This window comes from Maniola jurtina, chromosome 2, assembly GCF_905333055.1.
Source record: "Maniola jurtina chromosome 2, ilManJurt1.1, whole genome shotgun sequence".
Classification (NCBI taxonomy): Eukaryota; Metazoa; Arthropoda; class Insecta; order Lepidoptera; family Nymphalidae; genus Maniola; species Maniola jurtina.
In genome coordinates, this window is record NC_060030.1 from 6,422,095 (window position 1) to 6,442,862 (window position 20,768).

Genomic DNA, 20,768 nt, shown 5'->3' on the forward strand with positions numbered 1-20,768 from the left:
TTTTAAACATAATATTATTAAGAGAGATTGAAAAAATTGGCGTACTTGCTCTTGCTGTTGCTCTTTCAAGTTGTACCTCGTTGAAAAATATTACAAAATCATAATAAGGTTTCTGTCGACGAAAAATCTTTTAGAAAAAAATAAGTGACTAAGTGGCAATTTTTCATAGCTACGAATTTAATAGCTAGTGTTATCATAATTTGCTTTGTTGGAAATTTCCTAAGCACTCGGTTCGATGGGCACTTTGACGACATTATAAATGTTCATACTGAAATCTAGCTTTCTAGATATTTTTCAAAACTCAATTTCTTCGGACGGTAGTTTCTAACTTTATTGTATTTTTTCTAGGAGTATGCCCAAATTATACTTGCCATTGCTCCGCGCACAGCTGGTGAAATTAGATAACGCTTTCCAACCCGGTCTGTCTAGCATAACGTGGACGTCTTTAGAGATACCTTCCTACTGCGAAAGCATTGAACGCGTTTTGGATGAAGTAGACTTGTTTGTTAAAGAGGTTATTACATCATTGTGTAAATGCATTCGTCAGCTGATATAATCTTAGCTTAGTTAATAAACTAAGACCATATTTTACCCCTGATTTATCCATCTGAAGAAGTTTGATATTATACTGCATTTGAAGCCATCGATAAGCTGTATTTCAGCCAATAAAATATGTGCTATAGGCAGTTTATCGCTTAGTACTTATATGAAGTGAGGCGCAACTACAGGGGTGTCTATGGTAGTTACAACTTATTGTTTCCCGCGCATTATGAGAAAATTATCAGTACCTAATGCAGAATTAATATCCTCTCCGTTCTACTGGATAACAATCCAGTGTTCTTTTTACCTGCTAGCAACTCGCTCGAAGTAAGCTAGAAAGTAGAAAATCTTCTGTACATATAGAAAGACTTGTCCTGGCTATTGATTTGTCATCGTATAGACTAAACCGTTGGGGATATAAACTTTAAATTTTGGCAGTAGGTTCCTTATGCACTCATTAAAAAGGATTTTTGGAAATTCTACTCCTTATAGTATGAAATTTTGTATGAAAGTCCGTAATTTTTCAAGTTATATCCCAAGTTGATATTCGGGCTTTTGGTTAAAATAAAAGACACACCTAATAACATGATTTCTGGAAATCCCTACACTCACTGATTTTGAAAAATTCCATTCGTCTGAAGTCGGGGCGGGTCAGATAGAGGAAATTGAAATATTTTCATACTGAAAAATTTAATATCGTAGGTAGTGGATATGAAAGAAGCACGTATAGATGCGATACTACAGTCAATATCAAAGACGTTGCTCGTGTATTTGCCGGAAGAAGCTGTCGACCCTAATTGCTTCTACGAAGACAACCTCGTTAGACGTGATGAAATAGGTAAGATGTTTGTTTAATTTGATACCATTTTGAAAATATTAGAAGGTTAGGTCCCACGTACGTTGCGATTTACTTCTCCGTCTCTAAAAAGGACCTATTTCTTACTTCTAGCTTTGGACTTGCAGCAAAAATCCTGTAACGCAGAAGTAGCTGTAATAGAACTGATACACAAGTTTTTAGACAGTGTACCTTCTCAAGCGATTCGGGATCTGAAGGATAACTGGTAATCTTACGTTAAGTAGAATAATTTGATTACAATAATTTCATGCATATAAACCTGCGTGTATAATATGCATCGGTACCTACTACGTTTTCAATACATTTAGAAAAAGTAAAAATACCACTTTTTCCTTGTGTAGGTTAGATATCGAAAAAGCATTAAAGCAAGTAACGTCAGCCACAAGGGTGTTCCCAGAAGATGCAGGTTGGTAAAATAATCCCTATATTTTTTCTAAACATTATAGTAATTAAATCCATTAAAGTTTATAAAAGGAGAAGCTGCTGGAAGTGACAGATCAATGTGCCGAGATCTTAAATCACTTGGGTCTAGAAATTACCGTATCTAGGTTTTTTCTGAAATATAGTAACACCCCACTAAAAAAAAGTTTTTACACATTATTTATTTAATACACTTCGCGCGGACTAAGAAGCTAATTTGTATATAAGTAAATACAGAATGTTAGGTGAATATGTATTTTGCTTTTTCAGCTTTTATGGAAATTGAGAATCCAGATAGATATGAACCCATGCATGCGATTAACGAATGCAACGAATTATTTGCTTATTTCGCCACTAAATGTTTGGAATCTTTAATAAAATGTACTAAACAAAGTCTGGATATATTGAGAAAACGGGCTTCGGTTTCGAGGTAACATACTTCATCATCATCATCATCAACATGATCAACCCATCGCGCCAGCTCACTATCCATACTCCCAAGTAAGTATAGTATGAGACAAGTGTATGGGTGCGAGTGTGCGGGGCGTCCCCACCCTGGTTGCCATCTCAACCTGTCGCGCACTATACGAAAGTGTGTCTGTCTGTCTATCTGATAACTTTTCATGGAGTATTGGCTAAACCGATTTAAACGAAATTTGGTACAGACAGCTTTGTGCCAAATAGGTACCTAGATTATAGACGTAGTATAGGCGTGGATTTAGATTTTTTGAAAATCCCGTGGCACCTTTGAATTTTCGGGACAAAAAGTAGTCTGTGTCCTTCCTCGGATTGCATGCTATCTCAGTGCCAAATAGTGACAAAATCGGACTGAACAGATGGGCTGTGAAAAGCTAGCAGACAGACAAACAGACACATTTTCACATTTACAATGACTATAATATGTATTAAGTACGGATTACGATAAAATTAATACATAAATAGATAATGTATATTTTAAATAGCTTTCTAACGATGACAACTGATCCTGAAGAGCAAAAGAAATTGAAGCCGCTCATGCTCACCATGATGTTCGTTGAAATTCCGAGGATATTAATAAAACCTTCTTTAGAAGAGATTCAAAGTGCGTTTTCACAGGTATAACGAATTATTATTGATACCTAGTTACTTTATGCATGGTATAGATTTATTTAAAAAATCAACAATGACTTTATATTTTTTAACATATTATTTATTACTATTACTGTGATCTTACCTAATGCCTATTGGAAGCACACTAAAATAGTTAGTTTTTAACTAGTTTTAACCGCGACTCGTCCGCGTTATTTTCAGTTTTTCAGGTTAAAATTATCATAATGTCCATTTCAAGGTTAGTGTGCTTTGACCCAATTCCTTTATAATTAGTTATGAAACGTAACTAAGTTAGAAATACGAATAAAACTGAATAGTAAAAAATAGTATGTAGTAGGTATAGAGTCTTTGTTATATATTTCAGGTGGTTTTGAATTGTATCATGGACATACATCGCAACGTGTTTATGTGGGGTCAACAGGAACTGATTAAGAGGGAGGGATTGAAAGGGAAAGCCTTGTCGGCTACTAGGACAATGAGCTGTAAGTCGTACATGTAAGGCCGCAATTACACCTGTAAGTTTTACTCTCGTAAGCAGCTTACATGATTAACTTACGTCATGTAATAAAACTCTTATATGTGTCATTTAACTTAGTAATTTTGTTGTCAATTAATTACGTAAACTACTTACGTGAGTAAAACTTACAGGTGTAATCGCGGCTTAATCCTTAATTTTAAAGAACATGTACCTACGTATATTATGTTAGGTATAAGTATTATAGTAAAATTATTGTTAAAAAGAAGTAGATATAGCTGGACAAGCATTTAAAATGAATCACTACACATAATATTATGAATGTGAAAGTGTGTTTGTTTGTTGGTTTATTGGTTTGTACTTTAACCATATCACAACGTAGCAAATCCGGTTGAACTGATTTTATGCATGGATATATTATAGTTGAAGACCTAAAAAGAGACATATTTTTATCCCGGAAAGTCAAAGAGTTCCCATGGGATTTTTGAAATCTAAATCCAAGTGGATGAAATCGTGGGCTTCAGCTAGTAAGAAACAGCCGCATTCGACTCAATTCGCGTTCTGCTCTCATGTGATTTACATTTTCTTTCTTCACTCATCAGCGACAACAATATTATACCTTCGTGGTATAATATTGTTTACGAGCTTTACATCTATGATTTAATCATTGAATTACCTGTAGTATTCTTATTCTAGGCAGAATAATGGGAACATCACCTATGTACCTACAGGAGAAGTTCTAAATCAATTTAATAGATTGAGAAAATAGAAAATGGTTTATGGAAATATTTTTTCTGATTATTAAATCTTATTGTAGTTGGTTCTAGATCAGGTTCCAATCTGCTGGGCGTCAAGACCTATTTCCGAATGGTCTCCGAACATAAGGAAATAGTGCGAGCTGTGATGGCCTTGCAAGGCATGATGTACATGTATAAGCCGGATATTGAAAAATTGCTGAATGTTAGTAAAAGATTAAGTATAATTTTTAGATTAAGATTATGTTAGAGCCCTTGCACATGATGCGCGGCGCACGTCCACGCGTTTTAGATGTGTGTGAAATGTCATGTATTATCAGAAATCTCTGTCAGATAATGAGTCATCTCCTCAGTTGTGTTGCAGTGTGCCTTACACATATTATGTACGTGCATTACATACTGCAACGCGTTTTTAATTTTCTATTATAATCTGTGTGTACTCTGGAAATAAATCAACCAAATTATCTTAGCAATTAGCAAAGTTGTTATTTGTCAAAAATTGTTTGGTATTTTTGACGAATAACAACGTTGCTAAGTTGCGATTGCACATAAATTGAATATAAACGGACGTTATTCGGGTAGTGCGTATCGCATGCTGCACGTTGCTCCATACTGATTTTGTATATGATACATGACAGATTTTTCTGTCTTAGCGCATTATACCGAACTGAGCTCGATGTCCCTCCTTGTGTAATTTCCTAATTGTGTTTTATGTTTAAAAGGGTTATTATAGATTCGCTCCTTTATGGGCGGAAGATAGAGTGCAACAAATCCAAAGCTTTGTTGATACAAATCCACTCAATGTTATAATCGGAGACATGTTCAAGAAGTACGAAAGTCAAACGGATGAAGTCCTCAACTTGCCGAAAAGGCATATTATTGGATCTATTCAAATAAATATGGGTACCTACCTCATGAATATTTTTGATTATTTTGAGTACCTAGGTATAGATAATTTGTCAAATTCTGCGCAAATTAGTACCTAGCAGACAGACAGGCACACTTTCATTATATTATTATTAGTTAGTATGGATGTACGCTATTAAAATGTCATACAAGACACTGCTACAGATTTAGGTTTGAAATCCGCTATATTTAATACAAAGTTGGTAGGTTTATCAATAAAAAAGACCATCTGTTATTTGGTGACCAGTAACTTGAGTAGAGATAAGTAAGTAATTTTTTAATGGATGTTTGATAAGTTGTATATCCAATGAGTGTACTTTTTTCAGATCAAATCACACTGGCATTACACATAGAATCCATTGAATGGAAGAGAATTTTGGGAAAGCTTCTTAGTCAGGCCTATAAAGAAAGAGTATTGAAACTGATGCAATTTATCAAAGACCGCATGAAGACTATGAGCAAGAAGATAAAGGACTTGGATGACGTTAGAGTGGCAATGTTATGCTTGGAATTGATTCGAGATGAGTTTATTGGGTAAGATCAATGTTAAACATTCTTTTCATTCTAAGAAGAAGCCCGTGCTCAGTATGAGCTGGCGAAGGGTTGATCATGATGAATCTTAAGCTGAAATCTGTAGAGCGCACTTTGACTTTGCTTAGACTTAAGTTTCAGTTAAAACGAGACAGATTTATGCCAGCGGTATAATGCTGTCTTGTTTTAACAGTGTTTTAAGTCTTAGCTAAGCTAAAGTGCGCTCTATAGATCTCATAGGTAATTATAAACGTGGTAGTAAAAAGTTTTTAATAGCTGTTATACAAGTTGGGCCAGTGTTATTGGTAAACGAAGGTTACTACTTTCAGGATAGAGTATTGTTTTATCTGCAATCGCCATTAATAAAACTCGTATTTGGTCAATCTGTAAACGCTGTTGGTGAAGTGGCCCATGTTCCTTTGATTCGAATTACTGGCAGATTACGATTATAACACACCAAGTGCTCTCGTTCATGTTGGCCGAGTGAATTGAACCAACGTGAAATGGGGCCTTAACTCTAAAATTTATTCACGTTCTATCATATTTCTTGTTAACCTTCTAGAATGGATATGGAGTTAGACTTAATTGAAGAGAGCTATGCTCTATTCAGTCAGTTTAACATAGACATTCCAAAGGACGACGCAGACATGGTTTATGGACTGCGATACGCGTTTCAAAACATGTTACTAACGGTTAGCTTGTGTTTTCCTTTATTCCATACCCACCTGTTTAATTTCATAAAATTTGTCGACCTTCCTAGTGCAGTGGTGAGCGCTGTGTCTTAGAAGTGAGAAGTTTCTGGAGTCGATTCCCGGCTGGGCAAAATTTTTTTCTGAATTGTCTTTGGTCTGGTCTGATGGGAGGCTTACCACCCTACCGGCAAAGCCGTGCAACCAAGCGATTTAGCGTTCCGGTACGAAGCCGCGTAGAAACCGCTAAGAGGTATGGGCTGAATAAAAACTGTCATACTCCTTCCAAGTTAGCTCGCTACTATTGCATCATCACTCACCACAGGTGAATCGCACTCAAGGGCTAACTTATCACAGTGTGTAAACTGTAAAGACTACTTTAATGAAAATTGTTGTAACCTGACTTTTCCATTAGGCTCAACAAGTGCAACAACGTATAGTGGAAATGCAGGGTCCGTTACAGCGGGAATTAACTGAGGGTGTCGCGAATTTCTTGAAAGACGTGCTGAAGTTCGACGCTGACTACGAACAGTTTGGACCTATGACACCCGGCCTTACCGCTAGAGAAGCTAGTGATAGGTACCTACTATCTTTTGAATTTTTGAAGATTAGAATAATCAATGAATATAAATTGAATAATAAATCATTCAAGAATAATAACCATGCTCTTTATCAATCTTGAATGATTTACTCATTGGATATTTTTTGCCCCAAAAGTATATTAAATAACTTGTGAGAACAGGTATTAACATTTGATATAAATTAAATTAATTAAATTGATGTAAATTCGTTAAATCTAAGACTAGCTATACTTTGTCAAGTGACAAGTTGTATCATAGATCATCTGATCAAAGAAAGATCTTCGGTATCAACTGCATTATGATCCCTGAAAACCCATGCTATCACGTGATTAATGGAAAAGGTCACGATTCTCAACAATGAGTAATAGGTATGCAGAGACTAGAGACGGAGAAAGAAAGAATATGTGGTTAAACTTTAATTCAGGTATTGTTTCTTTTAGGGTAATAATGTTCCAATCACGATTTGATGAGTTATGGCGGCGATTTGAAATGTATTCCAGTGGCGAGAAACTGTTTGGGATGGAGGTCAAGGATTATCCTATACTTCACCAAAGGAAGAAAGAATTTAATTTACTAAGCAAACTGTTAGTTCACTCTGTTATCCATCTATTTTAGAAACCATGAGTAAATCATAGAACACAAACGTTTGTTTGTGTTCTGATGATTCTTGTTTCAGTTGGTATGTCTCATGGACGGACGAACGGAAACAAGCATCAATGCTTCAAAAAAATGTTTTTATATTTAACTATTATTTGGCATTGCAGGTACAGCCTGTATCTTGCAGTAATGAATTCAATTGATGGATACTTTGAAACACCTTGGGTGGCTATTGACATTGAACAAATAGTAGCTCAATTAGCTGAATTCGATATAAGGTACGTTGTTACAAAACTAAACGAATTAAATCTAAATTAGCCTGTGCTGTCCCACAACTGGGCAAGGTCACTCTCCAATTTTTCCACCACTTCCTATTCTGTGCCTCTTCGAGCTACCTAAAGCTGTTATCTTGGCTTTGATGATTCTGGGACATATTAATTATAGGAAAAAAAATGTCCAAGTTAAATCAAATTATGAACAAATACATACCGCGTTGATTTTAAGCTTAACATCAACTGAAAACGCTAGTGTAACATTATCATAGTACGTAGTACCTACACTCTAATACTATCATGCAATTTGTCAGACGTTCTATTCTTACAGGATATGGATAACAATTTTTCCTCAATGAGGAATCTCTAAACATAATTTTTATTACTCACCTACTTGTAGGAACTTTTATAACTACACGTAAACCTTTATTAGGTGTCGGAAGTTACCTCGCGGTATGAAAGATTGGCCAGCTTTTATCGACTTAAAGAATAAAATCGACGACTTCAACCAAACGTGCCCTCTATTGGAATTAATGGCGGATAAATCAATGAAGGAACGACATTGGAGGAGACTGGAGAATTTGATGAGTAAATAATGTCTGCCTTTTAATTCTTCTGGATATTATTGCAATTTGTTATGATCTAAGATTCGGTATATGGTTGACCTTAACCCATTTGTTAGCCAAAGGGAACTTATTTTTTAAGCAAAGTTGATATATTTATTATATTAAATTGCTGGGAATTATGGTTAGAGTAATTTTTTAAATAATAAATCAACCATTTGTTGTGCAACACAGGTGGATCGATCTTGAATTTAACTACTTTTTAAATGATGAATAATTTACACGTGATTAGTAAAATATTATATTTTCAGATTGCGTTTTGGATGTAGAGTCGGACACATTTACATTGGCTAATGTTATGGAAGCTCCGTTATTGAAATACAAGGAAGACGTTGAAGTAATCATTTTTAAATAACAAATCTTGAGTTAAATTATATCACACGCTTTTGCTTTACACTTCGTCTGCTTGGAATTTCCCTTTTTTATATGATAATTGATAATCTATTGAAATCCACTTAAGTTGAGAAGTTATAAGCGAATACATAAATTCGGTTCCTTTAGGGATTATCATTATGATTATTTTATTCTTTTAGGATATTTGTATCAGCGCTGTCAAAGAAAAAGATATTGAAGCCAAACTGAAGCAAGTAATAGCCGATTGGGCGGTTGTGGATCTTACCTTCGCTCACTTCAAGAACCGAGGAGAGCTGTTGATTAAACCGCAAGAAACGCTTGATATCATAACGATGCTGGAAGATTCTTTGATGATTTTGAATTCGTTAGCTTCTAACAGGTAGGTTACCTACTCTTTGCATAAAAGGTATTTCTCTCAGGTAATCTTACTTTAAATTGCAAGATGCAAATCAACAACCGATTACTAAAACGTCTCTTTAATCTAATTTTAGCCTTTTTTTAGCAAGTTTGAAAAACAGATAGCGACAAGTGAACTTAACAGCCTTCCTGGCAGTTTCCATACGAACGTAGTTTGGTTATCATTTCAATATTAGCCAATCAAACTCAATGAAATTTTTATGGTGTCTAGGTGTAAAACAAAATAATTAATGACTTCTCCATAATTATTTTATTTAATACAGAGTTATCTATGATCTTGATCAGGTACAATGCACCGTTTAAGAGGGATATATTATTGTGGATCAATAAATTGGTGGGCACGACCGACATCCTGGAGAAATGGCTACAAGTGCAAACGCTATGGATGTATCTGGAAGCTGTCTTTGTTGGTGGCGATATAGCAAAGCAACTGCCAGCGGAGGCTAAAAGATTTGGTGTAAGAACATTCGCTACCTAATATTTCATAATAAAATAGATGTCACTAAGTTAAAGATTGGCATCATTTTATTTTATTTATTTGGACCAAAACTTTGTAAGAATTAGAAGAAAAACGAATGATCCTTTTTACGACAATTTACTATTACATATTAAAATTATAATGATGGGGAATGTAGAAGTAAATTATATCGTGATCTAATTCATTTTACAGACAATTGACAAGACGTATGTTAAAATTATGTACCGGGCTCGCGATATAGTGAATTGCGTAGAAGTTTGCGTTTCGGACGACACGTTGAAGCAACTGCTGCCTCATCTCATAGAACAGCTCGAAGCTTGTCAGAAGTCGCTCACCGGTTACTTAGAGACCAAACGTCTTATCTTCCCAAGATTTTTCTTCGTATCAGACCCAGTTCTGCTGGAGATTCTCGGTCAATCGTCTAATCCACAATCTATTCAGGTATATGACTGTTGTTGTAGAACCAAAGACATATTGACTGTTATTTAAAAAAAATTAAGAAAATATGTTAATCGCCAAATCCAAGAACGACCATAGTTTGACTACTTCAAGTTACTGCAGTGTATAGCGAACGTTCATTGTACTGTTGAATTAAAAGACTTGAAAACTAATAAATTAGATGGGTCATTTGAAACTAAAGCAATTCTTTGTTTCTTCTAGCCCCATCTACCCAGTATATTTGATGCAATATACACTGTCGACTTTGATGATAAGGATCGCATAATAAATATGAACTCTGACAATGGTGAAACTATTCCTCTGGATCGGCCCGTCAGTTGCATCGGTGGAGTCGAGGTTTTTATTGTTTTCTGATTCAAATGTTTCGTTATAGTTTATATACTTTTTAATACATTTATTGATTTGCTTACTGTTTGAAACGTGTAGATATGGCTTAATACGTTACTGGATACTATGAAAGAGACTGTAAGGAATATAATTGCTAGTATAGCTCAAGCTATGGCCTCAGATCCTGAATTTGAGTTCTTGGTCAGTTTTTGGAACTTTCCGGGTCAGGTAAACAATGTATTTAATCAAAAAAATTAAATAACATAATAACTATTAGTACTAGATAAAATTATCAATACATATTTTACCAGGCAAGTTTGTTGGGAATGCAAATACTTTGGACTAGCGACGCTGAGTATGCGCTAAAGAAAGCTAGAGTTGACCGTTTCATTATGAGACTAACAAATCAAAAGAATTTGGATTTATTAAATGGATTAATCGATCAAACTGTGACTGACTTGGTGCCTTTGGATAGGACGAGAGTTGAAACTATGATCACTATTCATGTACATCAAAGGTAAGAAAGACTATCAGTACACAATAAAATACAACAAAATTGAATTGAATACTTCAAAAGTAAAAGTTTTATTCAATGTTTTGTAAAATATCAATACTTATGTTTCAGAGATATTTTCGATGATCTAGTAAGAATGAGGATAAAGTCCCCGGGAGATTTTGAATGGCAAAAACAAGCGCGTTTCTATTACTTTGAGGATTCTGACGATTGTATCGTATCGATAACAGATGTTGACTTTTTATACCAGGTGATACTTCTCGGTTAAATTCTCAGATAACCACTCCATTAGTGCAATCACAAGCATTTATATCAGAAGGATTGTTGAAGCTTTGTATACTTTTACTTGACTAGCGACCGCCCGCAGCTGTGTTCTGGTGGTAATTCAGTAAAATCCGGCCTTTTTACTTGTCTATATTATAAAGGGAAACCCTGTGAAAACCAGCTAGGTCTCAGGATTTGGGGTGGGCGTTGATGAGTCAGTCAGTTTGTCACCAGTTTACTTTTTACATATTTGTTTAGATTGCGCAATTTTTAATAATAAAATTTATAGTCCCGTTTTAATATTTCATACATTCCTCCAGAACGAATACTTAGGTATTACGGAGCGGCTTGTAATCACGCCACTAACGGATCGATGCTACATCACACTATCGCAAGCCATCGGCATGAGTATGGGAGGAGCACCCGCGGGCCCGGCAGGCACCGGCAAAACTGAGACTACCAAGGACATGGGCCGCACGCTTGGCAAGCTCGTTATTGTGTTCAACTGCTCGGATCAGATGGACTTTAGAGGTGCATACTTTACGTCAATAATCATCCACAACTTATATGTAACTCTCCGTTTCCCTTTAATTTGATTGGTCCTTGGTTTAATCAAGCAAATTACTCCATTCAGAATTTTTTATAACTCCCAAATTTTCAATATTACCACTATCAATTGATAATCCAGGAAGTATACAGGATACTTATCTATGAAGGTATAAGGCATAAAGAAGTATATAGTATACTTATCTACCAATAGTCATCTGAGTATGGGTTTTTAATTAGTGAAATTTGAATCTATCGAAAGTTCTTCTTTGCGTAGATAGATCAATAACTAAAGTATAAAAGGCTAACATTTAATAATAATAATTTGAAATTATTTACTATCAGTATGAGAAATCAAAGTAATAATGTTATCTTTAAGGTTTGGGTCGTATCTACAAGGGCCTGGCCCAATCCGGCACTTGGGGATGTTTTGACGAGTTCAACCGCATCGAGTTGCCAGTATTGTCTGTAGCAGCACAGCAGATTTATATCTGTCTAACCGCGCGGCGCGAAAAGAAGGAATTCTTTATTTTTAGGTTAGAAATTTTATACAATAAGTTTTTTTAATGATACAAGTCGGTTAAATTTTAGCTAGCTAGGATAGCCAGTCCTTGATCTTAACACTCAAAATTGTATTAAAAACTAAGTTAACTTACTAATTGTATATGCATACAGTTCACTATGTTGTTGTGACGTAGGTAAAAACTAAAAACAAAGTAGCACAATCACTATTATATAGTATAGTATATAGTATTTTGGCACTTCTATTTGTATAGTTTCAAAAAGTCTGTAAATTTAACTACGATGAACTTTGAAAACACGAACTGCCGAGTTTCTTACTGGTTTTCTCGGTTTGAAAGGCTTTCCGAACCTGTGGTAGATGCACTTTATCATTCGAAAGTACTTTAAGTAAAAGTTTATTTGAATGAAAAACCTTTTCTATTTCAATGTAACAATTAACTTTAAATTATTTAAATCTTTATACCTATTATAGACAATTTTGAGGCTAAACTTGAAAATTAAAACTTGAAATCATTTTTAGCGATGGCGATACAGTGAGCTTAAATCCAGAGTTTGCTTTTATCATTACAATGAATCCCGGCTATGCTGGACGGCAAGAGTTGCCAGAAAATCTGAAGATTCAGTTCCGCTCTGTGGCCATGATGGTGCCAGACAGGCAGATTATTATCCGAGTCAAGTTGGCCAGTTGTGGTTTTAAGGAAAATATTGTACTAGGTAAAAAAAATACAAATGGTATAAAGAAAAGTCTATCGCTTCGATCTGTTTGTAAGCTGCTTTAATCTCAAAAAGGACTTTATCATTAATTCTTTTAATGACTGTTGGCTGTTTCAGCTCGTAAATTCTTTACCTTGTACAAGCTTTGCGAAGAGCAACTCTCAAAACAAGTGCATTATGATTTTGGTCTTCGAAATATATTGTCCGTGTTGAGGACAATGGGTTCACAAAAACGCGCCAATCCAGAGAGTACTGAAGAAAATATAATGATGAGAGTATTGAAGTACGTAAATATTAAAAAGTTTGGAAGTACATGAGACTGGCTTGAAAAAGTCTCAAGGTGCCTACAGATTTGCTCGATTTTTGACGATTGACACGAGAGATCAAACAAAATCGAGTAAATATGTAAGCAACAGACGATTGACATCAGATTTTTCGTCAATCACCACTGTGGATCGTTTTTGTCGATCAATAAATCAACAAGCGATGGGATTTTAACCTTAATGTATTTGTTGATCTTTCAAAGTTCACATTGAATTATATAATTACTTCAAATTATATTACAGAGAAATGAACGTATCTAAACTCGTAGATGAAGACGAACCGCTGTTTATATCTTTGATTGAAGATTTGTTCCCTGGCATGAAACTAAGTCAAACTTCACATAAGTACTTAAGTTTTTTATTTATAACTACATAATAATATTATATCCTTTTCTAGTTTTTTTTACTGGTGAAAGTTTTCACCGATAGTTTATTATAAATTTAAATACGGTTAATATTTTCATTAACATAGAGAAATGCAGCGCGCCATAGGAATTATAACAGAGCGAACAGGCTTAGTTAATCATCCAGACTGGAATTTGAAAATCATACAGCTGTATGAGACGTCTCTCGTACGCCACGGACTTATGACCATGGGTCCAACTGGGTCGGGTAAAACCACGTGTATACACACCCTAATGGCTGCTCTCACTGAAGTTGGAAAACCTCATAAGGAAATGCGGATGAATCCAAAGGTAACCAAGGCAATCAGATGATTATTTATTATCTATAAGAAACTTTTTAAAGCAAGTCCAATTATTTTCAAAATAGAATTGAGCTTTTTTCGAGATTTGCTTTAAAAGCATTTATACCATTATTTTCCACGCAACAAATTTAGATTTAAATTAAATTCCGTAGGACAAAGAAATTAATTACCTAACCTACTTAAATTCTCCTACGATATGAAGTTCCGCTGAGTGTAGGGACTTTAGTAGGGACACATCACTAAAATATCAATTAGGTGACCCCTTCCTTTCTGGCCTCATCCCTATTCCTGGTCGTATGCTGCTATTTATAAAAACGTTTTGCTTGTATTGCATTTACTTCAATTTTATTCAGGCTATAACAGCTCCGCAAATGTTTGGCCGTTTGGATGTTGCGACCAATGATTGGACTGATGGTATATTCTCGACTTTATGGCGGAGGGCATTGAAAGTGAAAAAATCTGATACAACATGGATTGTTCTTGGTAAGTTTCAGTAACAGTAACATTCTGGTATAAAATATTGACTAGATGATGCCATAACTTTGTGATATTTTGTTCCAAAATGAATGCTGTTGCAATTATTGCTGTAACAACTACTGATTAGAACACACTACATTTTCTTTCTAGATGGACCCGTAGATGCAGTGTGGATTGAAAATCTAAATTCCGTGCTAGACGATAACAAAACGTTGACGCTAGCGAACGGTGATCGTATTTCTATGGCGCAAAATAGTAAACTTGTATTTGAGCCTGACAACGTAGATAACGCATCCCCTGCCACTGTCAGCCGGATGGGCATGGTGTTTCTATCCTCCTCTGTGCTCAAATGGCAACCCATATTAGAGGTATTTATAAGCATACCTACCTAAAAATTTATTGATTACTAGCTGATGCCTGCGACTTCGCCCGCGTGGATTTCAGTTTTTCAAAATCCCGTGGAAACTCTTTGATTTTTCGGGATAAATATTAGCCTATGTGCTGATTCAAATTTCAGCCAAATCCGTTAATTATTTTTTTATGATTCGACCCAGCTTTTCTCCGGTGAAATTTCTGATTTTTTTATTGAGGGGGGGGGGGGGGGAGCTCCAGTGGTTTGAGCTGTACGTACGTTGAGGTTATCCTTATTTAGATTGAACAGATTGTGACGTATCTTGGTCCAAAAAAAATTAAAGAAGAGGCATTAATTGGATAGTATGTATTGCAGGGGTGGCTTAAAAAGAGGTCCCAAAAGGAAGCAGACGTATTCAGAACAGCTTTCAATAAAGTTTACGATGACGTGCATTCGTTTGTACAACAGAAGCTGCCGGCTAAAATGAAACTTCTCGAAGCCATCTACATAAGGTTCGCAGGACGATTTATGAGACCTACATGTTCCCAAACAATTATGTAGAAAATTTTGTCTAGAAAAAACCTTTTTTTTTTTTCAGACAATGTATTGATGTGCTGGTTGGCCTATTGCAAATAGAAATACCGGGTGGCAGTAAGTATTGAATTTGAAAAGAAATAGATATCTATCGCTTTTAATTTGCGTATATTGTATTTACCAGAACAATTTATTACGACTTAGGGGTAGTAATAATTAATTTATAGTAAATATGTAGTATTTGATATCTATGGGACTGGTGCCAGTGGACGAGGCTGGTGACTGCGGAGACGACGATTGCTTTACTCATAGGAGAATTTGTGATAAGTATTACTTGCAATGTCTTAGGTATTTTAGTTTACGTTCTAAGTTGACGTAATTTGACGGACTATGCGCACCTAGTATTAAACAGTGGTACAATTAGTGACCTAGTTAATAATCTTCGCTAATGAAGTTTTTTACCCTATCCTTTTATTATTAGAGTTGCATACCGACCGTCACCTAGAACGCCTGTTCGTATTCTCAATGATGTGGTCTTTGGGCGCCGTGTTGGAGCTGGACGCGCGCTATCGTATGGCGGAGTTTATGACCAAATTGCCCGTGCGTATGGACTGGCCGGGCGCGCGCTCCAAGGAGTGGGTCATGCCCTTCGAGTTTATGGTCAATGAGAGTGGCGTTTGGCAGCATTGGTGAGTCACCATCAACTGAGCACGGTTTTTATCTCTGAAACAGTAGGGTTCAGGCCACAGCGTGGTGGTCACCCTGGCACAGTGCAGACTGGTAGACGACACATACCTTTAAGGATATTATACTCTCAAGTATACCGATTCCCTTGGGATGTAAGGGCATGTAAACGCATAAAACTCCAAAAAGTTAGACATGGATGCATTTAACTTTATAATTGGTAGGTACCGCCCTTTATTCATTTGATACAATGAACATGGAAACTGTCAAAACTTTTGCAGATTCTTGAGAAATTGTATGTCTAGATCAAACAACCCCATTCAAAATCTTAGAAGGATTTGGGAGCCATAGTTCCAGAAGAGCTTTTTGTTCAAAATAAATTCAAATATTTTTATTTCATCCCTAGGCCAATTTGTGCCGCTTAGCCGCTTAGCCACTTAGAGTGGGCTTTATGAATATTGAATAATCTTATGAATTCAATAATGTTATTATTCATAGGTCTGAAATCGTAGAAGACTTCATATACCCATCAGACAGTATACCAGAATACGCTTCTATATTGGTGCCTAACGTCGACAACGTTTGCATATCATTTTTGATCGACACCATAGCGAAGCAGAATAAAGCTGTTCTACTGATAGGCGAGCAGGGCACTGCTAAGACTGTGATGTTGAAAAGTTATATGGCAAAATACGACAGTGAAGTGAAACTGTTTAAAATGATCAACTTCTCGTCTGCTACCACACCGAATATGTTCCAAGTAAGTTATTTTTTGGTTAGAATCATAATTTTTTAACTATGAAATCAGAATTTTAAGTTAAAGCAACGTCAGACCATAGTCTAGCTTTAGTAGGTACCTGCAAATTACAATTGAGGAGCTGGTGAACAAAACGGTGCAATTGTGTGAAATAAAATTTTACAGGAGGAGCGAAAACAGAATGAAAGCTGTTAAAAATTTACTTTAATTGTACCGTTTCAATCAAAAACACGAACTTCGGACTCAGTTGTAGCACAGTTTTAAGCCGTTTTACTCAGAAATAAATGTGTTATCGAAATCATGAACTGTGGGGTTATTTTCAGTACAATTTTAGGCCGTTTCGCGTGGAAATAAGTTCAGATTTCTATTCAGAAAAGTTTTTTGATCAGAAATATAATTACAGCATTATTTTCACCAGCTTCTTAGTTAAAACTTTTGTCTATAAAATCTTTTGAAAAATTTGACTGGTTCTCTTGTAGCGAATTATAGAATCGTACGTTGAGAAAAGAGTTGGAATGACTTACGGACCGCCTGGTGGAAGGGCCATGACTGTATTCGTAGATGATATAAATATGCCTGTTGTAAACGAATGGGGAGATCAGGTAATTCATATTATATGCAATAATAATAATTTAAAAATTTAAAAAACACGATTACTCTGCCATACTGATTAAAAAAAAATATAGTCAATGTTACTTGGGATGATTCTAAAGATACACCATCCATCCAAATCTGTTCAGGCATTTTAAATAGGTATATGGTTTAGTAAAAAAACTCACACATAAATCGACCCTGAAAATACTACACTTCCTTTTTGGGCAGTCTTTTAATTTATGTAACTTCGATATGTTCTTTTTAAACAATATCCAGAAATTGAATAATAGACTAAATTAATATTTTAGGTAACGAATGAAATAGTCCGTCAAATGATGGAGTGCGGAGGTTTTTACTCTCTAGAAAAACCGGGCGAATTTATTATAATCGCTGAGATACAAATGTTTGGAGCCATGATCCATCCAGGTAAGTCGTTCTATTGAGCGCATCTTCTAAATAAATTACAAAAGGAAAAGGTGACTGACTGATCTATCAATGCACAACTCAAACTACTGAGGACATCCGTTAAGAAACGATTTTTGACCTCTAGGGGGGTAAAATAGGGGTTCGTAATTTGTGTAGTCCACGCGGACGAATTCGCGGGCATTAGCTAGTCCTTCAATGAATTGAAAATTGGGATGTTTAAAAGGCTTTGTTTTTAGGCGGGGGCCGAAATGATATTCCTCCACGTTTGAAGCGTCAGTTCAACATTTTCAATTGTACGTTACCCAGTGATGTCTCTATGGATAAAATCTTTGGTAAGTATTTTTCTTTCAATTGAATCAGGAAACATTCATGAGACTTTTCCCAATGGTATTCATGGTTTAGTTGCTCGTCCAGACACTACTGACGCAATACCATATCAATGTTTTGTGAGTAATTTAAAGGGTTCCAAGGGGCCCTATTGTTAAGCCTCCGCTTTCCACTGTCTGCCTGTCAGCGGGCTGTGTCTCGTCAACCGTAATTGAAATTTTCACAGAATGTGTATTTCTACAAATTCTAAATAGGCGCCATAAACATTAATAAAAAATAAAAGTATTATTTCTTGTACGATAGTACATGGTACCCTTCGTCGTGAACAAGTCCGACGTTTTTGTGATTATTAATTTGTTATTCAGAGACTATAAGTGCGGGATATTTCTGCAAGACGCGGTTTGACAAGAAGATTGTAGATTTTATGCCACGTCTTGTTCCAGTCACGCGTATTATATGGCAGCAGACGAAAGTAAGCACTTATTTCATTGCAGTATAAAGGTCACAGCTCATTTCTTTGTATGGACTTCTATGAACATAATATTATATTCACAATATCAACTTTGTAACGTCAGCGGATCACCTCGCTCGGAGTTGATGTATGTCCATAGAAATCCATATTAACTTCTAATGTGCTGTGACCTTAAGAATTGGTCGATTTTGGCTCAACTCGATTATTAATTTGTGATCAGCATTTTAAACCAAATTAATTCTTTGTATAGGTAAAAATGTTGCCAACGCCGGCAAAGTTCCACTACGTTTTCAATTTGCGAGATTTATCAAGAATTTGGGAAGGAATACTTTTTATAAAGAAAGAGGAACTGCCGTCAATAAAAATTGCGCTCAAATTATGGTTTCACGAATGTTTGAGGGTTATATCAGACAGGTAAACAATTAAATTATTAAGTATAAGTTGTTTATATTGTGAGGCTTTTAATTTACATTCGGTTTCAAATTGAAGGAAGGAAGAGAAAGGAAGCTATAGGAAGTACTGCAGCACGATCTATTAATTAATCTGCCGACAAAGCAAATTTATAATTGATACTTAGTACGAGTATAATGAAGAAATTAAATAAAAGAAAGTAAAGGTTCTATGTTCCATTAGGTATTAGTAACTGGGTGTGAACTAGCTTCGCTTGGCGTCTTTTGGGTTCTCCTTTCGGGAACTTAAGAGAAGACACATGTCAAGAAACTAAAACACTATCTCTTATTAGCTTCTATGAGTTATTTATTGACAGGTTCACAACATTTGAGGATAAGGATTGGTTTGTGGCGAACTTTTGGAAGACCGCAACCCAAGAGCTACCGGACGTTGTGAGCGAATTTCCAGAAGAAGAGACCTTCTTCGTTAACTTCCTCCGTGAGCCCATAGAACCCACTGGAGATGAGGATGAGGACTTCAGCACGGATGCTCCCAAAATATATGAAGAACTACCTTCGTAAGATATTTCTATCGTATAGTACCAAACGGAGCTTTATTGAAAGGGGGTTTGGTCTAACTCATGAAACACACAGAAAGCGTAGTGTGGGGCCTCTAGATTGTAAAGAATTCTTTGCAATGCTTGGTAGAGTTAACATTTATTTTCCTAAGGATACTTCGGTGTCAGAGTGATTCGTAGTGTTTGTTTAGGAGGGTTTGTTACGTTCCGTGGTGATGGTGCGTATTGTTGGATTTCTTTTCCTTCATTTTAGTAGTGGGAGGGCAGGAGATACATAGCTTATACGCTTGAAGCTGTACTTTGTAACATACTTTATCTGGGTTATCAGTTTGTACTGATTGACATTTTTTAATTTCTTATTCTTGATACAAATTGTAGATGCTCAAAATAATATTTTGTTTAATAACATACAAGTGTAAATTAAAAATTTATAACACCCCTGACAAGTGAAGGTTACAGTAACTAGAAAAGACCGAAAAGACCTGATAACTTTCAAACGGCTGAACTGATTTTCTTGGACTATTCCGCGCCTACGATCTAAAGTATCTGAGTTTTCCAAAACATTATTTTCAAATAAATAATTATGTATTTAGGCAACGTCCATCTTGACAGCTTGACATTTGTCAATTGACATAATATTATGAACCTAACAGTTATCTAACCTTCTTTTCTACAAGAAAACTAGAAAAGAGCTGATAACTCTTAAACGGCTGAACCAATTTTTTTGGATTATAGCTAAGAACACTCTCGATCCACCTTTCAAACAAAAAAAAGTAAATTAAAATCGGTTCATTCGTTTAGGCGCTACGATGCCACAGACAGATACATAGATACACAGATACACAGACACACAGATACACAGATACACACGTCAAACTTATAACACCCCTCTTTTTGGGTCGGGGATTAAAAACTGAATATTTCAGATGGGATTTCGTACTAATGAAACTCGGACAGTTTCAAGATACGTTTAATGAACAAATTCGAGGAGCCCATTTGGACTTGGTATTCTTCCATGATGCTATGGTCCATCTGTTTATCATATCGCGAATTATCAATACACCACGGTAAGAGCTTGCTATCCTTGTATATAAATAGGCAGAGTTTATACAGAGAAGGGATGTGGTGGAGACGTGGTTGACACAAAAATAATATGTATTTCCACGTAGACACAAAATGTGTGTTCTCACGTAGACACAATATATTTTCTATCTAACACA

General features: G+C 35.7%; 1 protein-coding gene across 1 annotated transcript in view; it reads left to right on the plus strand.

Annotated features, from left to right (window-relative positions):
• The window catches only part of LOC123870022 (dynein axonemal heavy chain 8), a 50,033-nt gene that overhangs the window by 8,984 nt on the left and 20,281 nt on the right, over window positions 1-20,768 (plus strand). The window contains exons 18-59 of the mRNA XM_045913181.1: window positions 349-514; window positions 1,243-1,378; window positions 1,490-1,601; window positions 1,738-1,802; window positions 2,087-2,246; window positions 2,779-2,911; window positions 3,270-3,387; window positions 4,198-4,340; window positions 4,858-5,038; window positions 5,368-5,575; window positions 6,135-6,264; window positions 6,677-6,840; window positions 7,283-7,426; window positions 7,607-7,717; window positions 8,145-8,299; window positions 8,586-8,671; window positions 8,868-9,067; window positions 9,391-9,562; window positions 9,776-10,024; window positions 10,244-10,378; window positions 10,469-10,597; window positions 10,681-10,886; window positions 10,995-11,133; window positions 11,468-11,678; window positions 12,073-12,229; window positions 12,736-12,929; window positions 13,047-13,212; window positions 13,496-13,597; window positions 13,725-13,947; window positions 14,312-14,441; window positions 14,586-14,803; window positions 15,163-15,299; window positions 15,386-15,438; window positions 15,803-16,010; window positions 16,504-16,765; window positions 17,242-17,364; window positions 17,665-17,782; window positions 18,019-18,114; window positions 18,475-18,581; window positions 18,832-18,995; window positions 19,348-19,548; window positions 20,475-20,615. Of these exons, the coding sequence (XP_045769137.1) occupies window positions 349-514; window positions 1,243-1,378; window positions 1,490-1,601; window positions 1,738-1,802; window positions 2,087-2,246; window positions 2,779-2,911; window positions 3,270-3,387; window positions 4,198-4,340; window positions 4,858-5,038; window positions 5,368-5,575; window positions 6,135-6,264; window positions 6,677-6,840; window positions 7,283-7,426; window positions 7,607-7,717; window positions 8,145-8,299; window positions 8,586-8,671; window positions 8,868-9,067; window positions 9,391-9,562; window positions 9,776-10,024; window positions 10,244-10,378; window positions 10,469-10,597; window positions 10,681-10,886; window positions 10,995-11,133; window positions 11,468-11,678; window positions 12,073-12,229; window positions 12,736-12,929; window positions 13,047-13,212; window positions 13,496-13,597; window positions 13,725-13,947; window positions 14,312-14,441; window positions 14,586-14,803; window positions 15,163-15,299; window positions 15,386-15,438; window positions 15,803-16,010; window positions 16,504-16,765; window positions 17,242-17,364; window positions 17,665-17,782; window positions 18,019-18,114; window positions 18,475-18,581; window positions 18,832-18,995; window positions 19,348-19,548; window positions 20,475-20,615 (6,453 nt within the window). The remainder of the gene's footprint in view (window positions 1-348; window positions 515-1,242; window positions 1,379-1,489; window positions 1,602-1,737; window positions 1,803-2,086; window positions 2,247-2,778; window positions 2,912-3,269; window positions 3,388-4,197; window positions 4,341-4,857; window positions 5,039-5,367; window positions 5,576-6,134; window positions 6,265-6,676; window positions 6,841-7,282; window positions 7,427-7,606; window positions 7,718-8,144; window positions 8,300-8,585; window positions 8,672-8,867; window positions 9,068-9,390; window positions 9,563-9,775; window positions 10,025-10,243; window positions 10,379-10,468; window positions 10,598-10,680; window positions 10,887-10,994; window positions 11,134-11,467; window positions 11,679-12,072; window positions 12,230-12,735; window positions 12,930-13,046; window positions 13,213-13,495; window positions 13,598-13,724; window positions 13,948-14,311; window positions 14,442-14,585; window positions 14,804-15,162; window positions 15,300-15,385; window positions 15,439-15,802; window positions 16,011-16,503; window positions 16,766-17,241; window positions 17,365-17,664; window positions 17,783-18,018; window positions 18,115-18,474; window positions 18,582-18,831; window positions 18,996-19,347; window positions 19,549-20,474; window positions 20,616-20,768) is intronic.